The 20,847-nt window shown below is 29.6% G+C and overlaps 3 protein-coding genes across 6 annotated transcripts; 2 read left to right on the top strand and 1 right to left on the bottom strand.

Annotated features, from left to right (window-relative positions):
- The first annotated feature begins 357 nt into the window (after positions 1-357).
- LOC132916181 (epidermal growth factor receptor substrate 15-like 1) lies at positions 358-16,550 on the top strand. Of its 3 annotated transcripts, none has more exons than XM_060975953.1 (14): positions 358-667; positions 1,134-1,178; positions 1,287-1,520; positions 1,587-1,859; positions 2,017-2,229; positions 2,298-2,455; positions 2,539-2,698; positions 5,638-5,883; positions 6,488-6,550; positions 7,420-7,763; positions 7,841-8,012; positions 8,088-8,249; positions 8,329-8,634; positions 9,619-16,550. In XM_060975953.1, the coding sequence occupies exons 1-14, from the start codon at positions 641-643 to the stop codon at positions 10,345-10,347; spliced, it is 3,132 nt and encodes a 1,043-aa protein (XP_060831936.1). In that variant the 5' UTR covers positions 358-640; the 3' UTR covers positions 10,348-16,550. The 3 variants fall into 3 exon arrangements, with proteins under 3 accessions (XP_060831936.1, XP_060831938.1, XP_060831937.1); XM_060975955.1 differs by having other exon boundaries at positions 9,582-9,705; XM_060975954.1 differs by lacking the exon at positions 6,488-6,550.
- On the bottom strand, positions 2,368-5,255 carry LOC132916194 (uncharacterized). The gene is made up of 7 exons (XM_060975979.1): positions 4,390-5,255; positions 4,160-4,322; positions 3,784-4,105; positions 3,516-3,721; positions 3,268-3,449; positions 3,057-3,212; positions 2,368-2,980 (listed from the first exon to the last, which is right to left on the bottom strand). Exons 1-7 carry the CDS (start codon positions 4,434-4,436, stop codon positions 2,809-2,811), a joined length of 1,248 nt encoding a protein of 415 aa, XP_060831962.1. The 5' UTR covers positions 4,437-5,255; the 3' UTR covers positions 2,368-2,808.
- A 965-nt stretch (positions 16,551-17,515) lies between the features above and the next one.
- Positions 17,516-20,843, top strand: LOC132916198 (zinc finger protein 227-like). Of its 2 annotated transcripts, none has more exons than XM_060975987.1 (3): positions 17,516-17,811; positions 18,259-18,729; positions 18,805-20,843. In XM_060975987.1, exons 2-3 carry the CDS (start codon positions 18,327-18,329, stop codon positions 19,269-19,271), a joined length of 870 nt encoding a protein of 289 aa, XP_060831970.1. In that variant the 5' UTR covers positions 17,516-17,811; positions 18,259-18,326; the 3' UTR covers positions 19,272-20,843. The 2 variants fall into 2 exon arrangements, with proteins under 2 accessions (XP_060831970.1, XP_060831969.1); XM_060975986.1 differs by having other exon boundaries at positions 17,517-17,823; positions 18,288-18,729.
- The last annotated feature ends 4 nt before the right edge of the window (positions 20,844-20,847 follow it).

Below are 20,847 nucleotides of genomic sequence, written 5' to 3' on the forward strand. Positions count from 1 at the left end.
CCTATTTTACTACAACAATACAAATTGGAGAGTAGCAGCACCAATAGTAGTGATACTTGTAAATTTTTAATAAAATGATAAAAAGACCAAAAATGTAAATTAAAATGTACTCTTTTTACAGCATACTTTTCAATTGATTGGAAAAATAAACTTGTTCATAATTTTAGAAAACAATACATGAATTATTTTCAATACACTACAGAACAATTAATCGAAAGTTGTATTCAAATTTGAAATAACTCATTTCGATACAAATTATCTATAAAATAATATAGATATATAGATATTCAAGTTACATAGATACTCAATTTGAATCGAAAGTTTATATCGTGCGCATGAAGTCTAGTTTGCATGATTATCGGTTGATGAAAAGAAGGTGGAATATGAGAATATAAGGCACGGGTGATATAAGACGGCAATCGAGCGCTACAAGCGGCAGAAGTGTTTCATATTGTTGATAAATTTCATTTACTTTCTTTCGTTCGTTCAAATAATTTGACAGGAAAAATATAATCGCTGTTCTGCGTTTCGTTAATGTATCTGACAATAACAATTGTTCTACAAAATGTTAAGTAAAATAGTTAATATGACATACTATCGATTCATAGTCTGATTGGTTAAGCCAGTGTTCAATGCAAGTATGGCCGCCCTGCCATCACCCACGCAGGTATATTATAATTTTTATAACTTTATCAGGCTATAATATTCAATATACTAGATCTATTATTAATTAGATTTTTTGAAAGATTCATCTTACTTCCGTGTAAAGCGATACCACCTTTTGCCATACACATTCTAAATACAACCATACTTGTGTCGTCAATTACTTAAACTTCTTTGACAGTACATACAAATAATCTTTCGATAAATCTACATTAAATACATTATCTCCTCTATGTACTTCTTGATAAACTTTTTAATAAAATAGTTATAACTTACATATCATAAAATTTAATAATTTGAAGCTTTTATTCATATATTTGTTAATGTTAATATATTATACATTTGCGGCAATTTGTGTGAGTTATTTATGCATAATACTATTAACAGTTTGTCATATGATACAATTTATCATATAATAGGAGTGAATATATACATAGATATATACATTTAATAAATTTGTTTTTATACAGGTGGCTGGAAGCCATACTGCTATATATGAAGCTTATTATAACCAGGTATAGTTTTATGTACTTTCATATAGTAATATTTTATATGTTTATGTATTTAGATGGTTTGAAATTAAATATTTGATTAATATGTTATATGACGCATGACATATGAAGGTGGATCCAAACGGATATGGACGAATTGGTGCGATGGAAGCTGCAAGATTTCTTAAGAAATCCCAGCTGAGTGATGTTGTATTAAGTAAGATATGGGATATGGCAGATCCACAATCACGTGGATCATTAGACAAATCTGGTCTTTTTGTTGCTCTCAAACTTTGTGCATTAGCCCAAGCAGGAAGAGACCTTAGTATGTCAAATTTAAATATAGAATTGCCACCTCCAAAAATGGTAAACTGTTACATTATTTAATATACGAAATAAATTATTTTACTAATCGCCGTTATATATTTTTAGGGTGATATTCCTGTAATATCTCAAAAAAATATAGTAAATACTGTACCAGTAATAACATCTGTCAGTAACGGAGATTGGTCTATTAAACCTTCAGAAAGAGCCAAATATGATCAACTTTTTGACAGTTTGCAACCTTCAAATGGATATATACCTGGGAATAAAGTAAAGGATGTTCTTATGGATAGTAAACTTCCTTTGGATACACTTGGAAAGATTTGGGATCTTGCAGATATGGATAAAGATGGTATGCTGGATAGACATGAATTTGTTGTTGTAAGTAACTTACTATACAATATGCAAGACATTATAATAAACGTTATATATAGACGTTATAATAAATAATAATAATAATAATATATTATATAGACATTATAATAAATTAATTTTTTATTTTTATAATATAATTTGATGTATTATTTATTTAATACAGGCTGTGCATTTAGTGTATAAAGCTTTAGAGAAATATGCTATACCAAGTGTACTTCCACCAGAGTTAATGCCACCAGCAAAAAGGAAAGATTCTACAACACCAGTACCAAAATCTCCTGCACCAATTGCTGTAATTACAACAGTCCCACCATCTATCCCACCTTTACCCAATGTACCTCCAGTGAAGAGCATGGTTGGTTTGGATACAGTAAAGGTATTTCGATTGTTAAATAAAAATAAAAATGAAATATTTTAATCCTAATATAAAAATATATGATACAGACGAATGTACAGTGGGTAGTATCATCTGAGGATCAAATAGCAGCAGACAAACTATTTTTGCAAGCTGATTTAGATATGGATGGGTATGTCTCAGGTATTGAAATCAAAGATGTCTTCCTTCAAAGTGGACTTCCACAGACTGTCTTAGCTCATATATGGTACATATATATCTTAATTATACTGTTTACTGGTTAGTAAAGAATAAGAAAAAAATGAAAGAAATTTCTTATTTATTTTTCAGGAGTCTTTGTGACACATGTCAAAGTGGAAAGTTAAATAAAGAACAATTTGCTCTAGCTATGTGGCTTATTAAACAAAAACTCAGGGGTGTTGAACCACCCACAGCTTTGAGCCCTGATATGATACCACCATCCATGCGAAAACCAACTGAATCTGTTGTGGTAAATATCTTATTGTATCAAAATAATTCTTTCCTTCTTTCTTAGTTATTTATACTCTTTTTGGCAATATCATGTGTTGTTTTATTTCAAAGAAATAGTGCACAATACAGTCAATGTATTGTAAAACGTTTACGAGTTTGAAATGCCCTCCAAAACACAATCATGAATACAACAATTATTAACATTCCACCAATCATAATAACACCGTAATTTGTTTGTAGTTCCATTTCTCCAGTTACATTTAATTTTATTACACCAACGATTTCATTTCTTTGCCAGCAACTGTAAACAGAGTTATTATGGATTATATTTAAAGTATTATTATTTAATTCGACTTAATAACTAAATAACTATTTACCTATATATATTTGCATCTTGAAATTTTAATGACTTGAAAATTATATGCATTTGCGAATTAAAATAAATTCTTCCTTCAGACTGGTCTTTTACAATAGACGGATTTAAGATTTTGTCATCTACTTTCCAATTAATTGGTACATCTGTATTTAAATTTCTGGAAAAGTAAAAAAAGTTTGAATGTATTTCTTTAATTTTCAATGTTATTTTACCCTGGACACACAAGAACTGCTTTTTTATCGTATTTTTGATAAATTGTTGTGCGTATAACTGGCGGCGATGGAGCGGGCATTCCTTGAACCATAGAATATATACCAGCACTATTATTTGCACTTTCAAGTACATTTCCCTTCTTATCTCGTACTTCGAATATTATATTTTCTGGACACTTTATCTTAATTGTATATTAAATATTAAGCACTACACGAAATATTCTTATTTGCATAATATTTAATAATACCTTACAATAGCGCACCATAATTTCTGTTTTTCTATCTTTAATATTCAAAATGTCCAAAGCTTTTGGCAAATATTTACTTTTACAAGGTATTTTGTTTCTAAATAAACGTAAAACCATTCTGATTTTATCATTCATACTTTTATCTACAATTTGATCCTGAATTGTGGTTGTAGTTTCTGTTGTTCCATTTTGTTCATTCTCTGCAGCTAAAGGTTACACATTTTGAAATTTTAAGATAGATAATGCATAGTACAAAAAAGCAGTATACTTTGCCGTTTATAATCTGCAAGTTGTTTTTCTTCTATTATACTTTTCTTGTTGACATCTGCACGTGAAGAAACAGTACAATATCCATATCGAACTTTTTTACCAACTACATTACAGTTAGAACATAAGGACCATTTGGTCCATGTTGTATAGATGTTTAAATTATATTCTGATACAATATTTTGTGGCATTGCATGAGGCATATTGGGTGCTGTTGTAGGATATACAGTTTTTACTCCTTCAAGATCAGTGTCAATGGATATATAGTAATATATTGACAATGTATCCCCAAATTTACACCAATATTGACCAGCTTGTTCAGACTGTAAAGACTGTTGTATTATTATGGCAAAAAATATTTATTTACTAAATTGTACCTTAATGTTATGTATTATTAATGATCTGTCTTCTGGGGAAATGAACACATTATCCGATTCTATAAGCCTACTTGTATCATTGCTAACAGTATTATTGAAATACCATTCTACATCATCACTAACGTAGATTTCTATTGGAGAGATACATATTTGACATTTTAATCTGAAATTGGTGTATTAGTAATGTTATTATTATAAAATAAGTAATAAGAGTATTCTTTTCATCATACGTGACAAGTGTTCCTTCTAGGGCTTCAAACGCTATTGGATACATCATCTTTTCTGGTCCAATTTCGTTATATGTCTTTTTTAAACATTCATAATATTCCTGCCATAACTCTTTGTGTATCTTTCTAAGTGTTTCATTTGCTCTTGGATATTCATATTCATTAATATCAAGAAGAAGTTCACTCTCTTAATGGAAAATAAAAAGTTATACTATATTTTTGCTGAAAAATGGCAAAAATTATTACCTTTTTGTTTATTCAATTTTTTATTTATTTTTTTACGAAGTTCATTATATTCTTTCCATAAATTTATTCCTATTATAAAATTAGAAACTATATTTAATAAGAAATAAAGATATAACAACAATTTTAACCGCATCTTATAGTTTTATGAAACTTGACATACGTTTTTCAATTTTTTTATTTATTAGAAATTTATTTCTTTACATTGATCAATCAACAAACATGTCAAAATGTAGTAAATGTAATTTAAATGCATTGGAAATATGTTCATTATGTAAAAAGGAAAACAATTTGGATATGGCAAGTTGTATAACAATTGTGCCTGTCTTAATACATAATAAAACGCCAATAGTTACCTTGAAAAGAGAAAAGGCGAGAAATGTTATGTTTGCAAAACAGTTACAAATAGAAGCAAGAAAAGCAAAATTAATGTCTTTGTATGATACAAATGATCCGGAAAGAATCAAACCTAAAACTCGTCGTGAATACATAGAAGAATTCATAATTAACACAATAAATGACAGCACCTTTATTTCTATAAATTGATTTAATACGAGGTGTATAATTCATTGAAAAATTGCAATGCTTTCTCTAATGGATAGCAGTAGCAAGGAAGAATTAATTTTTTATACCCTGTACTGACAAAAAAATGTGTTGAATTGAATTGTTTAAAAATTATTTGGTAGTTTTTTGTAAATGATATAGAATCTTACTTATTATAAAGAATTATATCCCAATAAAAAATATTTTAGAACTGTTTAAAGTTATTTAAAATATTTAGATAGTTGAAATATAGAATGTATTAATTTTGTTACATGGAATATGATTATTCAAATGTAAATATATTTTCAAATTGCGTATGATATTTAAGTCCTAACATGACATACGTTTTTATATATCATTATACGCACACATAAAATATTTGTACTGTCATTATATAATTAAATCATCATTTCATGTAACTTATTTCCCTTTTTTATTTTCAATAAAATGTATTTTCATTTTTAGGAAAACAATAATGTCTCTGGTTATTCAAACCCAGAATTGGACATGATAAGTAAAGACATAGCAGAACTTGTAAAAGAGAGGCAAAGTATGGAACAAGATATAGCACAAAAGGAAGCTGATATTAAGATAAAGAACGGTGAAATTAAAAGTTTACAAAGCGAACTGGATACACTTGCTGCTACATTAAAACAATTAGAAAATCAGAAAGGTGAAGCACAAAAGCGATTAAATGATTTAAAAGCTCAGGTAAATAACATTTTAATTTGGTATATTTGGATGATTTGCTTGTTGAATGTACAGCTTTGCTTATATATGAAATTAGAAACATGGATTTGTGAATTGTATATAATGCTTTTGTTAAGATATGTAAATAATTAAGTGTACTACAATTTTTACAATTTAGAAATTATTATTTGATACAAATTAAGTTTTAATAATATAATTTAACACTGCATATTGTATTATTACACTATCATATGTTTTACAAATTATTTTTTTGCATACAAAATAGTTATCAATTAAGGAAAGAGGTATAAAGTGTAAGAGTCTTTTCCTGTATTTAATATTATTTTTTTAACATTTTCGCATATTTCATAGTATAAGTTATACGATACTTAAAATCATTTTTATACATATAGCATGTTTTACATTATATAATTATTTCTCCTCATACATATTGACTGATTTATTTATTTATGATCTTTCTCTGATTACTTTTTTTTCAATGAATATAATTTATATTTTATATAATAGAATATTTATCAATTCATTTTATTGTTTTATTTTACAATGTGTTTAGATCCTTCATTATGATTTAGTTTTATTATGTTTTATTATGTTTGGCTTATAGAAGACAGAAGTAGATAAAGATTTGAGTGAGGTCGAGCAGAAGATACGTGAAGAACAGAAAAAGGTACATCAAAAATTTCCACTTTTAATGAAGGGCAGGTACGGTTGTGAAATACAGATTCTATTTCTCACTACTATGAGATGATAGTGGCTACAATTCTTTAGTACTTATAGCTTCATCAAGTATAATACTATAAAATGAAAAAAATTGGGATAGCTTTTTAGAAGAATAATGATAAACCTACAAAAATTTAGGAATAAAAAAATTTGTAATTTCATTTTGTGTATTAATTATATTCAGAAAATAATTATATGGGACTTTAGTTCTATCTATATAAGCATATGTATAAAATATAAATATATAAACTAATGATTTAATATATATACATTACACATTATTTTAGAAAAAGCTTTATTTGTTTCCGTTACATCTGCATAGTTAATGCTAGTGCTTTGCTGCATTGCATGATAAACTGGTTGTAGCATAGATTGCCATCAAAAGAATTATATTTGCTTACAACTTTGTGTTTGAGACTCCAGTCTAGTAAAAATTATGAAATCATGTTTTAACTTTATAAAAGCATTTCATATAAATCTATGTGCCAAATTTAATTTTTTTAAATCTAGATTTGAGTCTTAAATTCTTATAATTGTATATAATATTTTCTGTATTTAAAAATATATGTTGATAATTGCAAATAATTAAGTGTAGATATAACATCGTACGTTATTAACAATATCTAATTAATATATTATTAAGTGATTATAAACTTCATTAAATTACATATTTAGTCTTGTACATAGTCTATAAGTTACATATATATGTATATGTGTATCTACAAATATACTTAACATATTACAGAAATATACTTTTATACTTGTGTCATAATAAATGAATTATCGTATATAATACTTTATTACCATTAATAATAGGTTGATAAATTACGTCAACAAGCAGAAGAGCAAGAATCGGTATTGCGTGCTCAAGAAGAAGAACTGAATTTTAAACGACAAGAATTGGAAGGCTTGAAACAAGAAGAACAGCAGTTAGAACAGCAACAAAATAAAAGCAGGGACCAATTAAATGAACTCACTAAAAATTTGCAGGATACACAGTTGCAAATTTGTCAAGCAAAAGCAAAAATCACTCATTTACAAGAACAACAACGGCAAATGAGTGACGCAATTGCACTTTATGACTCTGCACTTGCAGCTGGGGATGCCACACTTGTACCTGATACTAGTCTGCAATTTAATCCCGAAATTGAAAGCTTAGAGTAAGTATTTAACACGTACATTTCTTAATTGTCCTTATAACAATATTACTTTATTATTTCTGTGTAAAAATCTATAGATATGAGAAAACAAGCGAAGAAGATAAGATTCAAAATAAGAAAAATATTCAATTTTCTAATACAAATGGAGCAACAATGGATGGGTTTGAACAAGATCCTTTCGCGGAACCATTTAATAATGCATCAACACCGGATCCATTTGGAAGTGCATTTTCATCTCCAAATACTACTGTAAGATCTTTCAATTGCAATAATTACTTATATTATTATATAATTCCTAACGTAGCAATATATTTACAATTACAGGGAGGAGGAGGAGGAGGAGGAGGAGGAGGAGGAGGAGGAGGGGGATTCACATCTGACCCATTTAGCGTATTTGATGATAGCAATGCTGTTGTGAAACAAGATCCGTTTGATCCATTCGGAGATGGAAAAAGAAATGATACTAAAGCTACCGCTGCAACATCAGTAAGTCATTATAGGAATAATAAATTCTTTCAAGAATACAACTATTATTTGGTTTATTTATTAGTTCTTTTTCTCCTAGGCGACAAAAGATCCATTTGGAGATGATCCGTTCGCAAATCTTCATGCACCACCTCGACCAGAAAGTCCTAGTCCTGCTCTCCCTCCTAAAAAAGCAAAACAACCTCCACCACGACCAGCACCTCCTCGACCGTCTCAAGGACCTACCGGTCCTCTACGAGCAGCACCGGCACCGCCTACACCTTCTCCTACACCTGATCCCTTTGCAAATGCTTTTTCTGCTCAACAAGGCATAATAGATAACAACAACAGTAATAATTTTAATACGTCTACTGGATTTGCAGATTTTGCTAATTTTGATTCTAAGGTATGTACTTGCACGTCTACAAGTGTCATATAATATTGTTGAAAATTATGCTCCTATTTTATCAGTTGGTAGAACAATTATTTTCTTGGCACTCTGAATTGTATCGATCAATCTCCTTTCTTTCTGTTTAAGTGTTCCAATATATCTTCCTGGGCATATCCCTTCCTTCCTCAGTTTTATCAATGTCCAGTACGTTGTACGCTGTTACTTTACGTTTTAAATACAGTTATTTTTAACGAAAGTGTAATATATTGATAATGACTTAAACATTACTTAAAGTAAAATGCTATTTTACATAAATAATGATAATATGATTCTTAACTCACATTTCTAAACTACGAGTTACTTAATATTACTGTATAATAAGTCATTTTAATATATTACAATATTTTTTTGTAAAATATATTTATATTAAAAAAAAAGATTAATTATATTTTTTGTTTTATATTTAGGCAGAAGCTGCACAATTTTCAGTTTATTCATTGATCCGACTCCTGGAGCATGCTGTCTACAAATTAATTAATTTGTTCTCTTTGTTCCAGTATTCTATTTTCTTTCTATAATATTGCATGGAAATTTTTACATTATTTAAATAAAATGTTCGAGTTAATTCGACCAATTTAGTGTCATAGAATCTTTAAACACATGTTTATTTATTCGTGAATAGTTTAAAAAGCGTTCACTTATTATTTTTATCTACCATTTCTTGTTTCTTTTATATTTCGCTCAAAGTTGATTATCGGTTGATTACTAATTGATTAATTTAGTAACGTACTACGGATTATCGCGTGTTAGTGTTTTTTATTATAACAAAATCAAAACGAATGAACTCGAATGTTTTGACTGGCTTGCAATTGAGTATATTCTAGTATTCAACAACAGCCACGTATGGTCCAGCAGCCTGACGATAACCAGCGGTTCTTGCGCTATTCTTTCTACCTTTTCAGTAAACGAAAATTGACCACTGAAAAAAACCTGCTTCAGCCGGAACCAACACTGACTCGAACGGCACCACCCAGACCAACCAGCAGAACACATACAGTATCAACGGTAACTCCAAAGCTGCCGGATTTCACGGAAGATCCCTTCAGAGACTATCGATACGAAGATCCCTTTAACATACCAGATCCTTTCGCCGATGATGCAGAAGATCATAACGCGAATAAGAGTGAAACAACGGCTGGCAACGTGGATCCATTTAGTTATGGAACAACCTCGGTACTCTCTCGTAAAAATTCGTTCACCAAAAGCTTCGATATTGATTTCTCAAATACTTTTCCTCTGACTAAAAGCAAGTTTGAGAAAGACAATGCTAAATTCGATACTGATTTCGTGAAAGCATTCTCTGACGACAACAGAAACATAAAGACCATCGACTCTGATGCGTTTTCAAACTTCAAGATAAAAACGGTTGACATAGATGAGGCATTTTCCACCAAGAATGAAAAATCTGCCAGAAGGCACGGACAAGATTTAGCACACAATAGATCTAAAACTACTTTTAATGATAAAAAATCGAAAAATGACATGGGTAAAATTTGGAATGGTAACAATGCACCGCCTCTCTCGTTGAGCGAAGAAGAGCAATTTGTTTGGGCATCTCAACAAAGCTTAAAGACCGAGGAGGAAAGGCGTAAGCGCAAACAGCAAGAAGAGGCTGAATTAGCTTTAGCCCTTGAACTAAGTAAGCAAGAAAAATCCGGGAAATTGTAAATTTTATCGGTAAAAGCACTTTCTGTTTCATTTGTTTGATTGAATTGAAACATATACATATATATATACATATATATATATATATATATATATACATATATTTTCGGGCACAACGACTTTACGAATCTTCATAATGAAATCAGAACTGAAAGATATATGATATGTTAACTTATTATTAATAACTATGAGATCTGTGCTAATGAAAGGCTATGAAGGATAATCGCGTAATGCTTATTTTTAATACTACTTAGCATATCATAATCACGGTGGCACGAAAACAGAAATTGAATCAAGCATACATGCATCCAACAATTTATAGAAACATTAATTATGCAACATCAAGAAACATTTCACTGCGTACGAAGTCGGTTTTGGATGTGATCTTATTGGTTTTCATCCGATACAGGATACATTTAAGTATTCAACTATATAGTTACAAACAAATCTCTCGATGCATTGAATACTATTTGAACATTAAAAAAAAAAAAATTATATCGAACCACGCGCTCTTTTCGATACTCTGGTTTACCACAGAGGAATCGATCGATTTTGTAAAAAAGTGAAAGGAAAGGAAAGATTAATCATTGCCTTGCAATATCGAATTCTAAGATAATGACACTTATATACTCGTAGTTGGTTGTACACTATCGCTAACGTTAAATTAGCATGTATAAAAGCAAAATATAATGGCAGATTATTGGATTGACAATAAAAAAAATGTTATGTACACGTATCCAGTGAGTTCAAAGTGAGCGGATTAGTAATATAAATGGTTATCCGCATTTGAGCAGATAAAAGATTCTCAACATCGTTATACGAAGTACACTTTAATATATATAATATACATCTGTACATTTGCGAATAACAGCGGAGTGTAACATTTCTGTTTGTTTGATCTGCACTATTAACGATGTCTTATGCATGATACTCTAACTCGGTACATGTCTTCGTCAATATTTACCAGAAGGCATTGAATAAGCGACATAAAAAAATCATTCTGGCTATATAAACGTTACTAGGTAGAAATACACGAAACATACGATATATAAAGATTATTAAAAAAATACTATTACATATTAGTATCCTTTTCGACATGTTATTATTGTGTGTAAGAAAAATCGGTTACCGATTAACATAAAAATGTTGCGTTTCACACTCTAAATAGTACTAAAACTGCAATAAAATTCAAATGAAATGTTTAATTTTTTTTTTTAATAGACTCTGGACTTAATAAACGGATGACGAATAGAAGGTGCGAATAGTAAACAATTGTATTTGTTATGTTGTAGTAGCGTAAGTGAACCGTTCCAATAATGTTTGTGAGAATGCCGTCTGATTCAGCCTTCGGTCTTAGTACGTCCCAAAGAAATAAGGTGTTCAGATAAAGCGTAGCTCCGTGTTTGTCCCCGAATAATCTCGCGTAGCATGGAATCGTTCGAATCAAACACAATGAGCCGCCTGTATCTTTACTTTTACTATTATAATCATATAACTTTACAACGACAATGTATTACGCATGCTGTATATATTTCTATCTGTATTATTTCATGGTAATTATTATAATAATTATGTTATTGTTATATCGCTATTATGATTATTATTATTACGATTACTATTATTATTATTATTGTCATCGTCATCGTCGTCGTCTTCATCGTCGTCGTCATCGTCATCGTCATCATCATCATTGATAGTGTAATAACTATATCATAAAAATACCAAGCGTTGTCAATATACCATTTACTACCAGTGAACAAGAAAGGAAGAAAGAAGAAGAAGAAGAAGAAGAAAAAGTTAAATGACTGTAAAATCGTACTATATTATGTGTTATTGATATAAATATGGTATTATTGTGTATCGATATCGTTGCTGTTTTGGATGCTTCGAGAGTATACATACGTACATCACACGGTGGCAAATAAGTAGTAACTCGCGGGAATCGAAGACGTGTGTGCCAGAACGAATATTTATCGGAATAAACCAAATGACCTAATGCCACGCTTAATTCCAATAATTTAGAGGGCCTCGTCCAAAGAGTCGAATTAATCTTCGGTTGTACGAACTATATTTTACTAGTAATAACGAATGATACATCGTTTGACGAAATTTCATTATATCTATTTTCATCGTTTAATATTTAACAACGATATTTCTATAATTATTTTACAAGATGATATTCTTTTCTTTCTATTAATTGAACGATTACGTTTCTTATGTATCAATTTGTGATTTTTATTCAAAATATGAATATTATTCTAGAATGCTTTCAATTTATTATATCGTTTAAAGGTAATTCCTATTCCTTCTGTAAATCTCATGTGTAAATTGTGTAGCCTTTAGATTTCTACAAGATATTTATTTGATAATTCTAATGCAAGAAAGTTGGAACAATAGAAGAAATAAAATTCGATGAACTTTGTATTTTTTCCGCAGATATGTTTAACTCATTCTGTTGCATATACCAGAGGATGAACGTACTGGAAGAAAAGATAATACACTTTAACGAAGAGCATACATATGTATACATGAGATAAATCGAAGTATATACATATACGCATGCACTACCGAATAGCGTATTTAAAATGCGTTTAGAAAACCTGACTGCGACATATTTAGACTACGTATAAATAGAAAACGCTTTATTCCATTTTGTTTTTGTTAATACTTAAAGGACGATGAACATATACAAGTGCTACTAAGTCAGAACGAACATTGTAACGATACGTTTGATTTCAGCGATTCGATATCTGTAGAAATTTGTATTTAAATGCGAAAAACGTCTGTAAGTTTCTTTTTATTGGCAAACTTAAAAAAAGGTATTTAAAAATTTATTCTATGCCTCGTTTTAATTAAATTATACTTTATAATGATACTTAAATTATGCAGAAAATTGTTAGTGAAATTGGAACGATGAACGTACTTGTCCATTAAGTTTTAACAATAAAGTTACGTTACAATAATACAAGTAAGATGAAATTATTAATATCGTTATCGATAAGAAAAAAACGTTGATATCGTTGTTACCAATGTGCAGGTGTGCTAAGTGAACAGGTGTGCAAAATTGTTAAAATCTCTTTCGTTCATGCTACATTTGTTACGATAATTTATTCGACGCAACAGAACACCACCCATGCAAAGTTGCAAAATATGAATGTCGAATACGAGTTTGTTTATCGATATCATCGTACTCCTCTACGCTGTTTCAATATTCTCGACGAAATCCTTTATCTCTGACATAGTCAAAACCATCGACATAACGTAAATTATTATATCACGTATCGTTAAAAGCGCTATACTCTCATTTATTTTGTGATATATATTTCGTTATTTCGATATTTGAACATCGTTTCAACGATGAATGTTCTCTCTGAATATGTTTTCCTTTCTTTTATCATCTTCGTATCTTCTATAAAATGAAATTTAATCTTTTCTACACCTTTGTCCGTCAAAAAATATATTTCTATACTATTATCGAAAGACATATTTTATAAAAATAAAATGAAAAAAAATGTCAAAGAAACTTCAGTATCATCGCGTCGAGAATGAGGATAACATCGTTCAGGAGGTCACACAGGCATACCTTGACTAAAGAACATTAATATATGTACAATCCATATCGAAATTGTTATAATTCACATGCAAATAACACGAGTTTTCGAATAGTATGTGACAAAGATGTGTATGTAAATGTACTTGAACTATGTGTAATTAACTAATTCAAGTTATTAATCTCTCAACTGGTGCGCGGTAACGGAAGTCGACTATATACGGTGTACTGTGCACAAAGAATGCTGGTTTTTTTATATATATATATATATAAATATATACATACACTTAGCGATTCGAGAAACATAAAAGCGACGTAAAAGAAAAAAGAAGGGAGTTGTAGCGATGCTTTGTTAATTTTATGTCCGCGACTCCCTCGCGTAGTAATAAATAAGAGAAAGATGTCGCGTATATCACTTTTGTTCTCTGTGTGTAATCAGCAAATAAATTACTCACGATGTTACATTGATTATACAAATATACATAAATGTATGTATTTTCGGTAAAGAAATTTCTCCGAGAGACTGAACATCGTAGAAAATCGTCCTTCGAAAGACAGGAATTTCGATTAGAGGTTTCTTCACGCGCGACTTTTATATTTCCGAGAACAAGGTTCTCGTTTTAGGTGTTGCCTCTGTTAGGTATCTTATCACATGGCGATTAATCTTGTCGACATTATTTTCGAATCATAAAATAAGAAAAGGCGGCAAGATGCGAAAAGCTTGAAAAAATGTTGCTCTATCGATCGATCGGAAGAAGTAACAAAAAACAAAAAAAAACAAAAAGAAAAGAAAAAAGTAAGAATTACTTTTAAGGCAACGTTTGAAAGCTCATCGGAGAAATCTTCACCGTCAAGGACGTGATTGAAAAGTATTCTAGAAATTAAAAGCAAATATTCGTCAACTTCAAATTTCTCCGCGAAACCGAAAAACAATTAGTGGAACCTCGAAGGTGTCTATCATGGCCAAACGAGATCCAAATGTATACGTAATTGCGTAAGAGTTATCGAAATTTGTTTGCTGTTTGTTTAACATCGAAAGAATGCTGTTGCACATGTGTACATGTAGGTGAAACGCACGCCGACAATTTTCTCAATTTTTCATGTATCGCGAAAGTAGAAGATGTTGAGACTGTATTACTAATATACTTTATTGCTACCCACGTGCATTCCAGTGTCTCTAAAATTTGAGTAAGAGCGAGATTCTGTTGTATGAAACAATACTCTTCGAAAGAAAAATGATAGAACAGTATCGTTTGATACAACCAACGTAACGAAATCGCAAGCTCTTCTTGTTGAAATTATTCGTTGGCGAATTGCAACCTGTACGAGAGGTATTATGTTCCTTCTTCGTTGCTTATGTCCTACCTGATTTTGTAATTAAATAATTTCACTAACATGTCCCATGCCGTATGAGATGATGTTAATAATATAAACATTGATCGAAAACATTTGTTTAATAGAAATATTCTTCTGTTTAATATTAAACTAAAATAAAAAAAGAAAAAATTTTGTTATATATTCACAATATTTATATAATTAGATATTGTAATTTAATATGTTAATACGATTCGACGATATCATTCGAAATGTTACATTTCTTACGGTGTCGAACGTGTTAAGTATCTTTGCTCAACGTCTAAGTATCTCGTAAGATATCTATTTCTATTTCGTAAAATGTATCAAGAAAGATATGATTTATTGCTTTTTGTGCTACAAGTTGAAGAATCAATTAGAAGTCTGATCGTTCGAGACACGCTGTTGTACGCTCTAAATATTCCTGAATGCTCGCTATTTAGCTGGTAACAAAGATAATCTGTTGTTCGCCAAGCGTATGCCAAAAGTGCATGCGAGTAGTAATTTATTATTATCGCTCGTTGGAACTCGCGTTAAATAGACATCGTACAACGCTCGTCGTGGTTCTCAAGTGGACGTAATTGATGATCTTTCATCGAATCATTACAAACATGAATATTTCACGAGTATCGTAGAAACTATTTCCTCGCTCGAAAATCTTAAGACAATTATTATATTAGGTTAAAAATTGGATAAGACTACGTATACAATAAAGATATCAAAAATTTTTAGTTATATGATAAAGAAAGTAAATGTTATTGAGACATGCATGCAATTTAAAATTTATACTTTACATCGGATACCAAGGTTTTATTAAAAATGGTAAATGCCCTAAGATTTTTGAGTGGGAGTATACATATTTCGATAATTATATCAAAGAAGTTTCCTGAAACGCAAGGAAACGGCTATTCATCGTTGTACTTTCGAAACTTCTTTCACATTATCGATTCTTATTGATTTATAACACATCGTTTCTATATTTTTGCAAATATCGGAAAACTTCAATGGTATCTTAAATCGATCGTAAACATGTATTTGCAACTGGACAAAAGAATACTCAAGCCAATTAACTTTTACGAATTCGATATACACGCTTATATCCTTCGTCTCATTTTTCTTGATAAAAAAATACCAAGTTTATAATCAAGTTTTGTTATATGACCACTCCGTGGTCATGTGATTAACAAATATATTGTACCGATGTTACGAGTTCTTATAGGCAAATACCTATATAGCAAATCGTTGTTTAATATAATATAACCCCTTGTACATAATAAGTTTAAATATACAAACATCTGGTTCACTATGTGTACATTAACCTACGTATACTTACTTCTCTCCATTTTTTATTTTCAATATTCTTCGAAGAGGAAATGAATTTTAAACTTATTTTTTTATCAATTTTTACTACCTTCAACGTTCTGTTTTTAAGAAACCGTACAATTATATCGATAGTAACATTGGAATTTATTTTAATTGTTATTTTTTTACGATTTGTTAAAACTACACCCTCGTTAAGAAAAAATATTTAATCTTATTCTTAATTTCTTGAATTTACATTTCGTAAACTGTTTATACCTTTCTATCAGTATAAAATCCAGTATAAAAACCCAAAATTTAATAAATCGGATTAATAGGTTTATTTAAATTTGATTAAATATCGAAGCTATTTTCACTAAGATAATAATAATATAAATATATTTAATTGTCACACAAAGAAGAAGTTACGGTCCTGAAACGCGGATTTATTTACCGCAAGATGTCATCATTGCGAAAATGCATTCGTACCTAGTCATACCGGTTTTAAATTTAAATAAAAATAGCGTTATTATCGTTGATATGTATTAACCGGTATCCACTGAATATTACAAGCTTTTCTAGCAAATAAAAGAATAAGTTAAAATAAAATTTTGTCATATATATGAAATATATATGACATATCAATACATAAAATATTAATTAATAATACACACATATGAATACATAAAGATGAATGAATATTATATTCTTAGCATTATTAGAAAATGATTATGATACAAGAGTACGATATATACCTTAAGATACAGAAATAATATTAACTAAATAAATGCAATATTTTTATGATAGGAACATATAATAAATTTGAAACCATTGAAAAATATTGATTCGAATCGTTAAAAATATTACTAAAATTATAACATACTTGTCTAATATTTATTGATTTGACCGGGATATATATTGATACAAATCGTGATTTTTTTTCGACGAATGCCTTAAATAGCCGCCTCTTTTAAATGCGGTATACCTTTTCTATTGTGTGATCATCGCATCGTTACGTATTTCGAAACGAAACTGCACTATACAAAAGTGATCATGATTGAGAGAGATTTATCGAGTACTTAGTTTGTTTTATAATATCTTGTTAATAAATGAATCATTCATACATAATCAAAGTGTATAGTTTTGTAAAATAAATAGCCTGTTAGAAGAAGGACTCGGAATTTCTACAGCAGCTGATGTGTAAAGATGGCCAAGCTCAATACAAACAAATAGTGATCAGTTATGTGCTGGTTTCACAACTGACTGTGCACCAAGGGGTGAGTAAATTTGATTCACGTAAATAACGTAGATAAATAGTTTTATTTTGCAGTAACTGCAATATTTCCTAAGAGTATTTCGAATTTTCAAAAATATTGAATAGTAAATGACATCTTTCCTGACCTGCTCAATAAAACTTCTCATTTACGACGAATTTACGACAGCATTGTCTTCATATGTAAATTTTTGCTAACTAATCCTTGTATTCGAACTGATGTATCGTTTAATCAAGTTTTGTTCTTTTCTTTTCTTTTTTTTTTTTTGATAAAATGTAAAAAGTAAAGTATTTTTTAGTTTCGCTTTTTTTAGATAAAAATTGAAATTCAATCTCTTAAATTATTAATGCAACTTTTCTAGAAATGATCTTCAGTTATTAGTCTCAATTGATGATTTTTGTATTTGTAATTATGTGTAATTTTTGAAGTCTTGTTAAGTTTTTATTACGGTATTTTTATATTTATAGACAAACGTTAAGGATATTTATTTTATCATACGTTAAAAGATGGCTTATGATCCACGTAATATAAAATATCCATCGGATATGCACAACCATCAACATAATCAGCCTAATATCACTGGATATACATACTCTGGGCATCCAGTAACTCATGTTCAACAAACAGATGAAAATAGAAACGAGAATAATTGTGGAAATAAGGAAACGTGCCCTCAGATATCTCATCAATCTTCGGGTACACAGACTATTCAAAAAGTAGATGCAGCAACTATGACTGATCCGTTACAAATAGATTTTAGACTTACTTCAGAGTACTTAGCACGATGTTCTAGTACATTAGGTTTACCATATGTAACTAAGTATGAAGAAAATAGCAATAATTCAACGCATAATTGCCAAGAAATTCGACCAAAAATTGAATTTGAAGTTGAGCCACAACATATCAATGGTAAATACATGAAGAAAGATATAACAGAAATTGAGAATGTTCTTTTTTTGTAAATGATAAATTTTATTGTTTCAGGTATGTTAATATATCATTGTCCAGAATGTGCATACAGATTTGAAGACAGAGAGGCATTACACGAACATCTAGAAGATCACAGGCAACGACCTCACATTTGTGATATTTGTGGTGCAAGTTTAAAACGCAAGGAACATCTAGATCGTCACAAACAAGGACACAATAAAGATAGGCCATATCAGTGTAATATGTGCTGCAAAGCATTTAAACGCAATGAACATCTTGCACGTCACATGATTATACACTCAGGTAGCAAAAATCAAGTTTGTACAGAATGTGGCAAAGCTTTTTATAGAAAGGATCACTTAAAAAAACATTTGCAAAGTCATAATAGTAGCAGAAGCAAAAATCTAAACAGTTCGCAGAATAATCAGAATAGCCATAATAATGGCGAAGAAGGATTAAGTAGTTTTGCAATGATGATGAGGCAGACTGGGCCACCTCCATTTTCTATTTTGAGAACTTAATACATTTTTATCTTAATCTTAAAACAAAGTTATTTTATAATTTAGGCAATTTAAATTTGAGAGATTGATACAGCGAGCTTTATCAGAGACACTTTCATGATGTAACTGAATAGTTGTTGATGGTTCTGAATTTTGCAGTTATGTATATGTGTGTGTGTGTGTGTATATATATATATATATACATATATACATACATACATATGTATATGTATGTATGTATGTATGTATTAGTCTGGAAATGCTACTTATAATGTAGCTGAAAAACAAACAGGCTCTAAATTAATTCTGCAAATTTTATATTTCTCTTTCTAATATGCTTCTAATATGCACAATATTCTTAAAGTAAGAACGTACCTGTTAAGGGCAGTTTTTTGAAATGTAATATATATATTTAGATACTTTAAAAAATTTTATTTAAAAAAGATATTTATATAAATTATTCAAGCTTTTATATAAATTACAACTGGGTACAAGCCTAGTATTGTTGAATTTTTTTTCTTTAAACTTTACATTTGATATGATGTTTGAAATGTATGGAAAGAACAGGAATAAAACTAGCTTAGCAATAAAATTTTTAGTTTCAAATTTAATAAAAGAATGTTAGTATATTAATTACATGTATCTTACTGTGTATTCTAAATTAAAGCAGCCTTTGTAAGAACAGCTTTTAAATACTTTCATCTTCAAGCAAAAAGAGATGCAAATACTTTATAACGCTGTGCACAAACAATTCTTGTTATGCTCAAGATACTGAAAGAAGATGCGTATTTGTTATATATTATGTGTAAAAGTGGAACGAAAATACATGATTTTGTTTTCTGCTAAGATAACGGTATCAATCATCTTGGATCGTGTGCCTAAAAGAAACAGCATAATAACACCTATCTTTGCACGCAATTATGAAAAAGGAATATAAAATCAACGTTAAGAATAGTTTGTAATCAATGGAATACATTTTGTAGCTCTAACTGGAAAGGAACATTGCACAAAGTACGGTCGTTTTAATATAAAAAAACAGAGCGTTGCATAATTATTTTTTATCGATATTAATTTCTCCGTTACTTCTTATTTATATGCATTTACCTTCTTTCATGTTGTATATTGTAAATAGGATTAAAGAATGTATGTAGGATTAAAGAAACTTTGATCCAAGTTAGAGTAAGAGCGATGTTCCTTAATGTTTAAAGTTGAAACAGCGATGAATGTAAGGATATGTCATGTTAAATAATTTAATACTATAGTTTACATTGTGCGAGCGTGTCAGTATGTTTGTACGTGTACTATATAGAAATATATAGATACGCGTATAATATGTAGTAATGTGTATTGTATTATATTAATATGTTATATGTTATACGCGTATTTACACGTGAAATGTTACGTCAAATTACCCATGTAAATTATGTATTTATATTTATTAAGAAAAACCGACTATATATCGGCTTTATTATATAACGCTTCCAAAGTGTACATAATCGGACATATTACGTGAAATATGGTTAAAAAAAGATCAACGTTTTGTTATCGGTTGTAGTAGTTACAATTAAACTAATAAATCATTATTACATAAAATTAT

The sequence above is a fragment of the Bombus pascuorum genome, chromosome 2 (assembly GCF_905332965.1).
Source record: "Bombus pascuorum chromosome 2, iyBomPasc1.1, whole genome shotgun sequence".
Taxonomy (NCBI): domain Eukaryota; kingdom Metazoa; phylum Arthropoda; class Insecta; order Hymenoptera; family Apidae; genus Bombus; species Bombus pascuorum.

Excerpts from the sequence above, each read along its gene's own strand:
- LOC132916181 (XM_060975953.1), top strand. The coding sequence starts at position 641 with ATGGCCGCCCTGCCATCACCCACGCAG. Across the intron at positions 668-1,133 it reads CCCTGCCATCACCCACGCAG|GTGGCTGGAAGCCATACTGC; the intron begins GTATATTATAAT and ends GTTTTTATACAG. Across the intron at positions 1,521-1,586 it reads AATTGCCACCTCCAAAAATG|GGTGATATTCCTGTAATATC; the intron begins GTAAACTGTTAC and ends ATATATTTTTAG.
- LOC132916194 (XM_060975979.1), bottom strand. The coding sequence starts at position 4,436 with ATGATGTATCCAATAGCGTTTGAAGCCCTAGAAGGAACACTTGTCAC. Across the intron at positions 4,106-4,159 it reads TAATAATACATAACATTAAG|TCTGAACAAGCTGGTCAATA; the intron begins GTACAATTTAGT and ends CAGTCTTTACAG. Across the intron at positions 3,213-3,267 it reads GCAGTTCTTGTGTGTCCAGG|AAATTTAAATACAGATGTAC; the intron begins GTAAAATAACAT and ends TTACTTTTCCAG.
- LOC132916198 (XM_060975987.1), top strand. The coding sequence starts at position 18,327 with ATGGCTTATGATCCACGTAATATAAAATATCCATCGGATATGCACAAC. Across the intron at positions 18,730-18,804 it reads TGAGCCACAACATATCAATG|GTATGTTAATATATCATTGT; the intron begins GTAAATACATGA and ends TTATTGTTTCAG.